Source organism: Microcaecilia unicolor, chromosome 2 (assembly GCF_901765095.1).
Source record: "Microcaecilia unicolor chromosome 2, aMicUni1.1, whole genome shotgun sequence".
NCBI classification, from domain to species: Eukaryota; Metazoa; Chordata; class Amphibia; order Gymnophiona; family Siphonopidae; genus Microcaecilia; species Microcaecilia unicolor.
The window spans coordinates 46,369,639-46,383,104 of NC_044032.1; the positions used below are offsets into that span (position 1 = coordinate 46,369,639).

The 13,466-nt window shown below is 42.6% G+C and overlaps 1 protein-coding gene across 1 annotated transcript in view; it reads right to left on the bottom strand.

Annotated features, from left to right (window-relative positions):
• Positions 1-468: 468 nt before the first annotated feature.
• LOC115461850 (SKI family transcriptional corepressor 2-like) overlaps positions 469-13,466 on the bottom strand; it is a 57,180-nt gene continuing 44,182 nt past the window's right edge. Inside the window, exons 4-6 of the mRNA XM_030191906.1 lie at positions 2,015-2,080; positions 1,509-1,607; positions 469-536 (exon numbers count right to left, since the gene is read on the bottom strand). Of these exons, the coding sequence (XP_030047766.1) occupies positions 469-536; positions 1,509-1,607; positions 2,015-2,080 (233 nt within the window). The remainder of the gene's footprint in view (positions 537-1,508; positions 1,608-2,014; positions 2,081-13,466) is intronic.

The following is a 13,466-nucleotide window of genomic DNA, read 5'->3' on the forward strand; positions in this document are numbered from 1 at the left end:
TTTATCACTTTGGTTGCTCTTTGACCATTTTCTAATTCCACTATCTCTTTTTTGAGATACAGTGACCAGAACTGAATGCAATATTCAAGGTGAGGTCTGAATGTATGTAATATTTAGCTGCTAACTAATTATTTAAGTTCTGAATCACACCTATTTTCAAGGGCCTTGTTGTTAGTTTAACCAATCAAGAAAACTGATATCTGCATAATACCTAGCTGGAAGGGAAGGTACAAATGAAGAACTTAATTGTAAATGTAGGCAGAATATCACATTATATATTACACATGTTTAACTCTAGTCATCTACATCTGATAATTAACTTATTCCAACCCCTATGAACAAGATCATCTGATGACTTATCTGCAATGAGACTAATTAAATTGCCACATTGACATAGCTCCAAACATGAACATGCTAAAGCCCCTATTGCATTACGATTTTGCAATTATTGCATGGTAATTGCCAAAATTAATGCATGGTACCTACAATAACCTCTGTATTAACTGTTGGAGAGCTCTCAGCCATTTGCCGTTTAGCTAATGCGGAAAGATTTTTAACATAACATAATAACATAGTCCATCCAGTCGTCCCAGAGAGGTGGCCAGGGTTGAACCTGCTACTCTGTGCGGGTTATCCCCATCTACACTCTCTCTTTTTTTTTGTTTGAGTCAGTTATGTTTTACATTGATTTGAAATACTTTATACTTTTATTCCCATATAGGGATCCTCTGTGTATTTCCCACTCCCCCTTTCAATTCTGTCACCGTTTTCATTTCCCCCACCTGCCGTGTAGAGCATTCCAAGCATCCAGCACTACACTGCAGTGCCCATAGCATGATGCAGTTAGCTAAACCTGTCCAAGTGACCCTAAATGTGCCACTTTGCCTGCTAGATTATCTTTAAGGCACAATAATCTTCTATTCTGTGCAGTGGCGTTCCCAGCCTGGATGGCACCTGGGGTGGATCGCCGATGCGCCCCCCCCGGGTGCAGTGCACCCCCCCGCCTGCAAAATGACACCTTCCCCCCCGACAAAATGACACCCCTCCCGGGTGCACGCCGCTGGGGGGTGGGGTGCCGTGGCGCACGCCTGTGGGCTCCGACTTCGCTAACTTCGCTCGTCCGCTGCAGCTCCCTCTGCCCCAGAACAGGAAGTAACCTGTTCCGGGGCAGAGGGAGCTGCAGCGAACGAGCGAAGTTAGCGAAGTCGGAGCCCACAGGAGCACGCCACGGCACCCCCCAGCGGTGTGCACCCGGGGCGGACTGCCCCCACCGCCCCCCCCTTGGTACGCCACTGATTCTGTGCTGCATTAGCTGTTAACATGGCAATTACCGTGTTAACTGTGAAGGTGGCATGTTAACCGTTAATGTGGCATCCATGTTTATGGTTAGAATGCATTAAATGCTGTGTCAGCAGTTGATGTAGCGTAGAATTCTAAATTGGGGTTCATTCTGTACAGTTATATTAATGTATATATAAAAAAGGATAAAGCGATGCAATATTCCTTACTGAAAACAGGGAAAGAAGTGTTGCCTTTCAGTACGTGGAATTCTTGCTCCAGTCTTCTCCGTAAATCTATTTGCTCAAACAAAACCTTCTGAAGTTCTTCTAGAGAAAGAGGAAAGAATAGTCATTTTACTAATTTATACAAATAACTCTCTAGAGAACTGTTGTTCGGGGCAATTTATTATTTGAAAGCAAAATATTTTACCAGCTTAAAGAGTGCCTCTTAGACACAGGATAGATTTTCTGCAGAAATCCATGAATATAAATCAAAGCAATATATTATTTTAAAGTATTGTATTACTGTGTCATGTATTGATTGATATGTATGCATTAATCTCAATTATATCTACCCAAAGGTCCATATATTATTCATATGTTACTTGTCAAGCTTAAAGTATGGTCCATAATCGAAATATCTTCCTACTTTGCAATTTTCAATTAAAACAAAGAACATTCATTTTACTGTATGATGAAACAGACTTCTTGGTTTTTTTTATTTTTTTTTTTACCTTTTCCCATATTTGTTACATCCTTTTTCACAGAATGAGGTGGTGATGTCTCTTGAGCAGTCTCACCTAAACAAAAGGCAATAAGCAACCAATTATTTGCATGCCTAGTGCCTGGAAATTTTCATCTTGTTTCTTTCTTTGCTTCCTCTTAACAGATCATGTGCTGCGCAAATACACCCAGGGGCCCTTTACTAAGCCGCGAAGGCGCCTATGCGTGCCCGTGCGTCAATTCAGACTTACTGCCCGGCTACTGCTTGACTCGTGCAATAATTTCATTTTTTTACTCGTGTCCACTAAGCGTGCAGAAAATATATTTTATTTTCTGGTGCACGGCGAAAATTGGGCGGTAACTCCGACTTGACGCGCGTAGGCAATTACCACACGGTTAACACGAGAGACCTTACCGCTAAGTCAATGGCTGGTGCTAAGGTCTCAGACCCAAAATGGATATGTGCCAATTTTTATTTCGCTGCATATCCATTTTCTGCAAAATTTTAAAAACAGGTCTTGTTTACAGGTGCGCTGCAAAATGGAGATGCGAGAATCCACAACAAGCGCCTACACTATCGCAGCCCATTTTTCAGCGCACCTTAGTAAAAGGATCCCATAGCATTGACTAACAAAGATTGCAGAGGGTTTACTAACAGTGAAAGAAGTTTACATTTCCCCAGCTTGAGGATTTTGATCCATTTAATTGGTTTCTGTATTTGTGGACAGATAGGACAGCTGTTCCTCTGCGCAGCCCCAATGGAGAACTGTCATCCTTAGCTTGAGTGCAGTCTGAGATTCCCCCCCCCCCCCCGTTTACTAAAGCTTAGCTAGAGTTATCTGCAGCAGGGCCCATTTCATTCCTACGGACCGTGCTGCAGATAACTCGATCTAAGCTTTAGTAAACAACCCCCTTTATTTTGTTTAACCAAAGCTAATAAGAAACGTACTTTTGGAATTATTTTTACTTGCGTGCGCATGATGGTAAAACACATTTTTCCTACACTGCTCAATAAACGCATGTTAAGCTTGACTGAAAATGGGTTGATGACGTAGTTACTCAAAACTGCTTTCAAAAACACATTCAATTGAATTTTGAAACAAAGCTATAGACTACACTGTATAAAAGCCAGAATGATTAGTATTCTTATCTATTTGCAGATTCCTCGGTTTGAATATGTCTTCTTTTCCATTTATTTTCCTACATGGATCAGATACTTTTACAGAGGAGAATTTAAAGCACCATATAATCACTAAAACAACGGAATTTTCAGATATAATTAAGGAGCTCTTATTTAATTCTCTCATCATCACCTCACCAACCCACTCAATTATGAACGCCCACCTTCTATAACTACCCTAATCACTCTCTTCCTTCTTCTCTCTTCTCTTCCTTGATCGCTACACATTACTAACTGTATCTGATATCCTGATATGACAATGTGAGCCACATTGAGCCTGCAAATAGGTGGGGGAATGTGGGATACAAATGCAATAATATAAATAAATAAAATAATCTAAGAACTTCTGTTTCAGTGATGAATGGGCTTAATGCAATTTGCACACACAAAACTCAAGTTCGCCAACTTGACTGGTGATTGAAAACAAAATAGCAGTGCGGCATCATCGCTTTGATTAATTTATATATCTCAAACCTTAAACATCCTTGAAGATGATTGTGTCTGGCTAGTTTACATTACAGGGAGACTACTGTAAAAATCTTCTCTAGTAAATTCATTGAACATAGAATCATTGGAAATGATAGTAGAGAAGAGTTGCAATGTCCATTTAGTCTGCTCTTTTTCTCTTTCTGCTGCGCTGCGGTAAGCCCTCTGGTTTTATTCTAGCTCCCTCCCACTGCCAAAAAGCTCTGTGCTTTGTTTGTTTTTTCCATTGCTTATATTGGGAGACTTCTCTACAGTATACCAAGGATTAACAGATGAATCAAGTTTGATTTTTTTTTTGTTACATTTGTACCCCGCACTTTCCCACTCATGGTAGGCTCAATGCGACTTACATATTATATACAGGTACTTATTTGTACCTGGGGCAATGGAGGGTTAAGTGACTTGCCAGAGTCACAAGGAGCTGCCTGTGCCTGAAGTGGGAATCGAACTCAGTTCCCTAAGACCAAAGTCCACCACACTAACCACTAGGCCACTCCTCCACTAGCAACATTCCATGTAGAAGCCTGCCCTTGCAGCCGCGCAGGCTTCTGTTTCTGCACATGCAGGACGTCAGACTCACAGAAACAGAAGCCTGCGCCGCAAGGGCAGGCTTCTACATGGAATGTTGCTAGTGGAATAGCAACATTAACATTCCATGTAGAATCTCAAATAGTAGCAACATTCCATCTAGAATCTCCAATAGTAGCAACATTCCATGTAGAATCTGAAATAGGGACGATTTCCTTGTTTTTGTAATGTGATGCTTGAGGGTAAACATTTTCAGTTTGTAGATCCAAAACAGTTGAAAGAGTTTATTGATGCAAGAGTTGAATTGAATATAGTAAACCTTCCCTAATTTAGCAGGCTGGGGTCTGAACCAGAGGAAGCATCTATTGATTATTAATTTTTGTATTTTTTTTCTTTTTTAATTTCCTTAATCTTGGAATCAAATTTCTTTAACTTGTGGACAAATGGGCTGTAAAGATATATACTTATCATTTTTGTTTCCTAATGTTAAATAATGCCGATTGCATATTCACTTTATGTGGTGATATATTGGAAAATTTAAATAAATAAAATTAAAAAAAAAAGAATCTGAAATAGGGAAAGGGAACTGGGACTTGATATGCTGCCTTTCTGTGGGGTTTACATATTATATACAGGTACTTATTTGTACCTGGGGCAATGGAGGGTTAAGTGACTTGCCCAGAGTCACAAGGAGCTGCCTGTGCCTGAAGTGGGAATCGAACTCAGTTCCCCAGTTCCCCAGGACCAGAGTCCACCACCCTGACCAGAACATTTGGCATCAATCTTCAGTAACTGTCATTTTGCAAATTCTACGGATTGTCATGTTCACATCTAATTCAAACGTGCATGGGATAAACGCAAAGGAATCCTGTTTAGAAGGAATGGATCCACGGAATCTTAGCGGAGATTAGGTGGCAAAGCCGGTAATTGGGAAGCGAAACCAGTGCTGGGCAAACTTCTACAGTCTACGCCCTGATCGTGACTGAATAGATTTGGATGGGCTGGAGTGTAAATTTTAAGGGGTTTCGACATTAGCTTCAGAACTTAGTACGAGAACAGTGCTGGGCAGACTTCTACGGTCTGTGCCCTGAGAACGGCAGGGACAAATCAAACTCGGGTATAAAGTATCACATACCATATAAAATGAGTTTATCTGGTTGGGCAGACTGGATGGACCATACAGGTCTTTATCTGCCGTTGTTTACTATGTTACTATGTTATTGCTTTTGTCTTAAAAAATAATGGAGTCCTTTAAATTAAAAATATTTTAGCTTATAAAGACCAATAATATAATTTTGACATGGCATTAAAGGAGTTGTTTATGAACAGTGTGCTAGAGTTAATTAATTTTATTCTTATGAGTTCTGTGGCAGTTTTTATCGTATTCCTATAAGTTCTGTGAGAGAAGGAATTACGACTAACCAATATTTTCAAAGATGAACTCAAGAGGGTGGGTCCATTTCAGTGCACATAGATTTACAGAAAGGAAACAAGCAGAGGAAACAGATGCGGACCGGGGGCCCTTTTACTAAGGAGCAGTAGGCTTAATGCAGGGCCACCGCACGCTAAAAGAGCACTACTACGAGATGTGGTAGTTTTCTGCTTGGCACACGCTAATCCCGCACCAGAAAATATTTTTTATTTTCCAGCGAGGGAGGTGTGCCCATGTCTGCGCTAATTGGGTAGCGTGGGCACATAACCTTGTGCTATCTGATTAGTATGAGAGCCCTTTCCACCTCCTAAATAGGTGGCTGCAAGGGCTCCTGCGGTAATGGCTATGAGTTAATATAGAAATTAGTGTATCGCCATTACAAGAAAATATGGAACAGCAGCCATTTTACTGCCACGCTAAAAGTGGCCACAGCACATGGAAAACCCACATGCTGACAACAGTGCCAGCCACTTTTTAGCGTGGCTTGGTAAAAAGAACCGTTAATGAGCTAAATGATGTCACAAATTGGCATGTGTGTGTAAGAGCTAGACACAATTCTATAAAAAGAGTGTCTAAGTCACATGGAGGGGCATTTCTGAAAGGACGTCCAGATCATAACATTCAAAATGGTCGTCCATCTGACATGCGCTTTCCAACATGAAACATGTCAGCATTTCCTGTTTGAAAATATGCGAGATGAACTTCTGTGTGCTGAGGACATCCTGCATGAGCAGCCATTTTACAAAACTGCAATATCCAACATTCGAACAGCAAAAAAGCTGGTACAAGGTCATCTGTCTGGCAGCATTCTTAGATATAAGTGTCTTGTCCGCAAGGAAGGTGAGCCCTTAGGTCCCGTAAGGCCCCGAAGGACCCCAAAGGACAGCCGTGCAACCCCAAGTCTTCACCCGCGGCGACCGCCATTCACCAAGGGTTGAGCCCTCAGCTGCAGGCGGTCAACGGACTGACCTGGACTGGAACCAGGAGAGAAGCGGGCAGATGGAATAGAGAGTCCACAAACAGGCAGCAGCTCTGGGCAGGCAGCTACGTGGTCAGAGTCGGGCCAAAGGTCGAGGCAGGCAGCTATCAACGTAGTCAGAGTCAGGCAAGAGGTCAAGGCAGGCAGCTAGCAGAGAAAACCAGGAAACAGTCCAAAGTCAGCAACACCAGGAAATCAATGGAACACAGGAAGCACGGAGACTGGCCTCGGGTAACAGAACCTGAAGCAACCTCCTACCTCAGACTCATTCCTTAAATACTGTTCGGCAGTCAGCCGCCCAGCCCCTGTAGACGTAGCCGGCCAATCAGAACTTGGTTATCGACGGAACTCTTCTGATTGGCTCTGACCGACCTCCCAGGCGGGTCTATCGTGCTGGCCTTCCAGTCTAACTCCTCTGAGGCGGAGCTCGGGGTTCCCGCGCCCAAGAAAGAAGGGAACGCCGGCCATCGCGCCTCGGCGCCATTTCCCTTACTGGCGCAAACACAGCCCCCATAGCCAGCGATCGATAATCCGGCAGCCGTGATCACCGGCCTCCGGCCTCGGCCCCGGATTGGGCGGCCATCACCCCGGCGAGCCCCGGCTCCCCTACGTGGCCTCAAGAAGGCCGGCCTTCGTCGTGGAGGACGCCGGCTCCTGCTCCCCGCAGAGGAGCAGCCGGAGGGAGCAACGGATGTGACAATAAGTACATAAGTATTGCCATACTGGGAAAGACCAAAGGTCCATCAAGCTCAGCATCCTGTTTCCAACAGTGGCCAATCCAGGTCACAAATACCTGGCAAGATCTCAAAAAACTACAAAACATTTTATACTGCTTATTCCTGAAATAGTAGATTTTCCCCAAGTCCATTTAATAACGGTCTATGGACTTTTCCTTTAGGAAGCCATCCAAACCTTTTTAAAACTCCGCTAAGCGAACCGCCTTTACCACATTCTCTGGAACAAATTCCAGAGTTTAATTACATGATGAATGAAGAAAAACTTTCTCCGATTCGTTTTAAATTTACTACATCATAGCTTCATCGCATGCCCCCTAGTCCTAGTATTTTTGGAAAGCATGCACATCTACCCATTCAACTCCACTAATTATTTTATAGACCTCTATCATATCTCCCCTCAGCCGCCTTTTCTCCAAGCTGAAGAGCCCTAGTCGCTTTAGCCTTTCCTCAAAGGGAAGTCGTCCCATCCACTTTATCATTTTCGTCGCCCTTCTCTGCACCTTTTCTAATTCCACTATATCTTTTTTGAGATGCGGTGACCAGAATTGAACACAATATTTGAGGTGCGGTCGCACCATGGAGCGATACAAAGGCATTATAACATCCTCATTTTTGTCTTCCATTCCTTTCCTAATAATACCTAACATTCTATTTGCTTTCTTAGCCACAGCAGCGCACTGAGCAGAAGGTTTCAATGTATCATCAATGACGACACCTAGATCCCTTTCTTGGTCTGTGACTCCTAACGTGGAACCTTGCGGTGGTGGTGGGGGGCGGCGGCAGACTTGAAGTAGATCGAGAGAGAGATGTGCCCCACCCTTTGCCCCTTCAAATGAAACTGTCAAACTATGCCCATGATCACCGCTTGATTCTTCCTGGGCCATAGGCGGTCAGTGGCCCAACTGTTTGGGGAGGCTAAAGGGGCGGGGATAGGGGTGGGGCCAGGGGTGGAGCTTAAATCCATAATTGTCTGATAACATACAGAAAAAATAAATAAAAAAAGTCACAATTAATACCTTTTATTAAATTTAGATATTAGATACGTATCATATGTCAAAGAATAAAGTGGTTGTTCAAAGCATATTCTAAGCACAATCGCTCAACTGCAAAACACTATGCACAACTTTGTGCAAAAACACACTCAGAACCTTACTGTACCATAAATATTACACTGGGCAGAACCTAATACACCAATATACCACCCATAAGGAAAATGCAGACCGTCAACAATATGAAACAAGGGATCATATCATTACAATTCTCATGTAGAGCCACAAAATACCCTAATTCATGTTTAATGTGGGATAAAATGCCATAAATAAGTAAATAAATATAAACTTTTAATGTTGAGCACCTGATTCTCAAAGTGGACATATTCCAAACACTATAATGAAAATAAAATGATGTTTTCTACCTTTGTTGTCTGGTGACTTTTTCTGATCATGCTGGCCCAGTATCCGATTCTGCTGCTATCTGTCCTCAGGTGTCAGTGCAAGTCTCTTTGGTATGAATTGCTCATGTGCAGGTCCGGAAGTCATCCTCAAAATATCTCCCTGGCAACCCAGGACACCTCCAGCTAACCCCCCCCCCCCCCGCTCTCCCAGCAGTAAGGTAAACAAATTAAACCATACACCAATTTCTACAACTGCAGTTCCTGCTGTGAGGATGGAGGTAAATCAACAATTTAAACCCCCCAGAGCAGCGGGACTCCACAGCTGATCCATCCTGCTGCAGCAGGGGAGGCTTAGCCTTCCCAAGCCTCTTATACCGGGCGCCTATGTCCTGGGCTTAAAAAGGCCAGCCTAGAGTCTACCCGCAAATGTGCTTTCTTTTTCACTGCACCCTTTTATTGGAACCTCCTCCCAAAGGAAATTAGGCGTGAACTATCATATGATAGTTCACCTCTAGCATTGAAACCCTGGCTTTTTACATTAGCTTTTGACTCTCCCTGGTACTTTCTTTCCAGCCCAGAAGTATCTTACCTTCTCTTCTTTCTCCATCCCCCTCCCCACCCCCTTTCCCTTAATTTCTGGCTCTGTCTTTTCTTTTGTCGCTAGTCTGTATGAATGACTGTTACCTGTCCTGTCCAAATATGGTAGTTCTTTTTCCGTTCCTTTTTTGAATTTTATAATATATGTAAATCGCTTTGATCCGCAAGTGCAACTAAACTAAACAATGGGCTCAATTATCAGTTGTGTGCATTGCAAGGGTGCACTCAGGCATTTCCACTTACACCTGCCATTGACATGGTGTAAAAGTTAACATGTGCTGCATGTTTTGATGTGCATTAAGCACATTTTTAAAATGTACTTTAGTTGTAGAAACAGCGAAATAGTAGTTAACCCACATCTGATAAGGTTCTAACACTTGGGAACTTGCAATCTCCTTGTGACATATCTATAATGAGACTAATTATAGGATTGAACTAAAGAGACTGCCACACAGTCAAAGACCAATATAATAAAACACTAACAGGTTCACTTACTAACATTTTATGTAATGAACAGTGCATGTTCATGGCATTTAGCATATGCTAACTGCTAGGAAATGAGCCCTAAATTAAGTTGAGTGAGAAAGGGAATGTATTCATTCTTATAAGTCATTTTCAATTAATTTAATGTATAAGAGAGAGATTAGAAATAATTTCTTAACTAAAACAGGAAAAGAAGTGTTGCCTTTTAACAACGCGCATTTAACACGGTGCAGATCATATTAAGTAATGCAATTTGGATTAACGTAAGAACATAAGACTAGCCCATACTGGATCAGACCAATGATCCATCTACCTAGCACCATGCTTCCAACAGTGGCCAATTCAGGCCACAAGTACCTGGCAGAAACCAAGGGGTCCTTTAACTAAAGTGTGCTGAAAAATGGCTTGCGGTAGTGTAGGCGCGGGTTTTGGGCGCGCGCAAATCCATTTTTTTTAGTGCGCCCTGTAAAAAAGCCCTTTTTAAAATTTTTGCAGAAAATGGAGGTGCGGCCAAAATCAAAATTGCCCGCACGTCCGTTTTGGGTCTGTAACCTTACCCGCCAGCCATTGACCTAGCGGTAAAGTCTCCATGCGGTAACCAGGCAGGTAACGACCTACTCGAGGCAAATGCCACTTGGCGCGCATCCGATACATGCGTCCAAAATAATGTTTTCAGCCGCGCATATGGGACACACACGAAAAATGAAATTACCACAGGAGCCACGCGGTGGCTGGGCGGTAACTCCATTTTGGCGTGCATTGGGTGCCCGTAGAGCCTTACACAGCTTAGTAAAAGGGTCCCCCAATTAGTAGGAACATTTCATGCTACCAGTCCTGAGGCAAGGAGTGGATTCCCTCATGTCTATGTCAATAACAAACGATGGACTTTTCCTCCAGGAACTTGTCCAAACCTTATTTAAACCCAGATACGCTAACCACTGTTACTACATCCTCTGGCAAAGAGTTCCAGAGCTTATCTATTCTTTGGGTGAAAAAAATATTTCCTCCTATTTGTTTTAGAAGCATTTCCATGTAATTTCATTGTGTGCTCCCTGGTCTTTGTACTTTTTGAAACGGTGAAAAATTGATTCGTTTTTACCCATTCTACATCACTCGGGATTTTGTAGACCTCTATCATATGCCCCCTCAGCTGTCTCTTTACCCTTTCCTAAGATGGGAGGAGTTCCATCCCCTTTATCATTTTGGTAGCTCTTCTGTGAATCTTTCTAATTCCATTATATCTTTTTTTTAGATACGGTAACCAGAATTGAATGCAATGCTCAAGGTGAGGTTGCACCATGGAACAATACAAAGGCATTATAATATTCTTGGTTTTATTTTACATCCCTTTCCTAATAATTCTTAGTATCCTGTTTGCTTTTTTGGCCACTGCTGCACACTGGGCAGAAGATGTCAGCGTATTGTCTACAATGATACCTAGATCTTTTTCTTGAGTGCTGACTTGAGGTTGACCCTAGCATCAGGTAACTATGATTTGGATTATTCTTCTCAATGTGTATCACTTTTAATTTGTCCAAATGGCAGTGTTAAAATTACCTACATCATGTGAGACATGGCTGAGATCTACTTTTAACTTTGGCGGGATAACACGCTTGCAGGTGTGGACAGCCCAATCATCTTCTGAACCCAAGACACTTGATACTTCCTCCTCTAAGCTGAAGATTCAAGATCCCTTGCTAGGCCTGTGGTCCCTATCTTGACTCTGCTATCAGTTGAAGAAAGAAGACCGCCGGGTCTGAGGCAATCCATTTGGTTGCAAGTTTGTGGAAAGAAGATGCCCTGTTGGGTATGAAGTACCCTTTGAATCAAGGTCAAAGGTTTGACATAATACAATCATCCCTTGGTCCTTTTTTGTCTTACAAGATAAGGGACCACTTGCTTTTGTCATACAGATTGCTCATAATGAGGAGGGGGCACTAGGGGTTACAATGATTTCTGTTCCCCTCATCTGCAAAATGAAAACTGGCATGGGATTGCCTCATATGGTCTTAGACAAAGGCCCATGTAATGTTACCCACTGTTATTTTTTGGAGGTGGGAGGACTGGAAGGAGTCATGACCCCTCCCTTTCCCATCTTCATTTGGAATACTTTAGAAGGAGCCTTGTCAGATAGGAAGAGGGATGAGACTGGGGTAAGGCTCTTGAGACAATGGTAGGCTCTTGATCTTGATTTCTGGGAAGCACTGTGGGCCAAGCAGAGGACGGGTCCTTTTCATTCCAACCAGATGGTTGGAATTACAGGGTGGGATGTGATCTGAATCCCCACTGGTGCTCTTGCTACTAGAGACATATACATGTTATTGTATATGTAACACCACTGTTAAAGCCAAATTTACCGAATACTTAATCCCTGTAGTAAATTAGACATTAAATTGCCAGCAAGTGAAAATGTTGCAACTGGTGTGTTAAATTGCATTAATGGCTGATTTTGATGTGACTTAGTAAATTTGTTCAGACACTGATTTAATGCACATATTTGCCCAAATTCTATATGTGGTGCTCAAAATTGCTCACACAAATATGGGCAGGTACCCAATTTGTGTGCACAAATTGATTAATGAGCCAACTGGGTTCTAATAATCAATTATTGGTGCAAATTGGCATTAATTGAAATTTGCGCATGCATCTTTAGGCGCTGGGATCCACACGTAAATATTATATGCGGCTCCAAAAATGGGGCACAGCCATGGGAGGGGCATAGGTAGATGGGGGGCATTCTTGGAATTTACACACAGTTTTATGGAATAAGGGACATCCGTGCGTAATTTAGGCATGAGAATTTGCACCAGGTTTTACTTGGTGTAAAACTTACTCCCAAAATTTAGCATTGATCCTAATGCTAAGCACTAGTCTATTAACGGTACTCATCTCTGAGCACTGTTTATAATAACACTTAGGTCTCATTTTTATTGATGCCTAAATTTGGGCACCATTTATAGAATTGAGTTCACAGTGTCAACTACACATTTATTACTCTTTTGTACAACACATGGCCATACAATGCTACTACTACTACTACTACCATAAATCATTTCTATAGTGCTACTAGTCGTACGCAGCGCTTCAAAATTTAATATGAAGAAAAGACAGTCCCTGCTAAAAAGAGCTTACAATCTAAATCAGGACAGACAGACAGGACAAATAAGGGATAAGGGTAGGACAGATAGGACACATAGGGAAAAGGGGACTATTGAAGAGAGGAAGACAAGATAAAGGTTACGAGCAGGTGACAAGTTAGGATTAAAGACCAGCACCTTCAAACGGTAGGCCTTTAGCCCGATTTGAAGGCGGCCAGTGATGGGGCTTGACTTAATGGCTCAGGGAGTCTATTCTAGGCATAAGGTGTGGCAAGCTAAAAGAACGGTGTCGGGATGTTAGCGATGAGGAGAAGGTACATTAGAGAGATTTGCCTAGTGAATGGAGTTCCGGGAAGGAGTGTAGGGAGAGATGAGAGTGGAGAGGTAATGAGGGGCAGCACAGTGAATGCACTTATAGGTTAATAAGAGGAGCTGAACTGTATACGGAAATGGATAGGGGAGCCGGTGAAGTGACTTCAGAAGAGGGCTGATATGGGCATAGCAACTTTGGTGAAATATTAATCGTGCAGCAGCATTTGAACAGATTGAA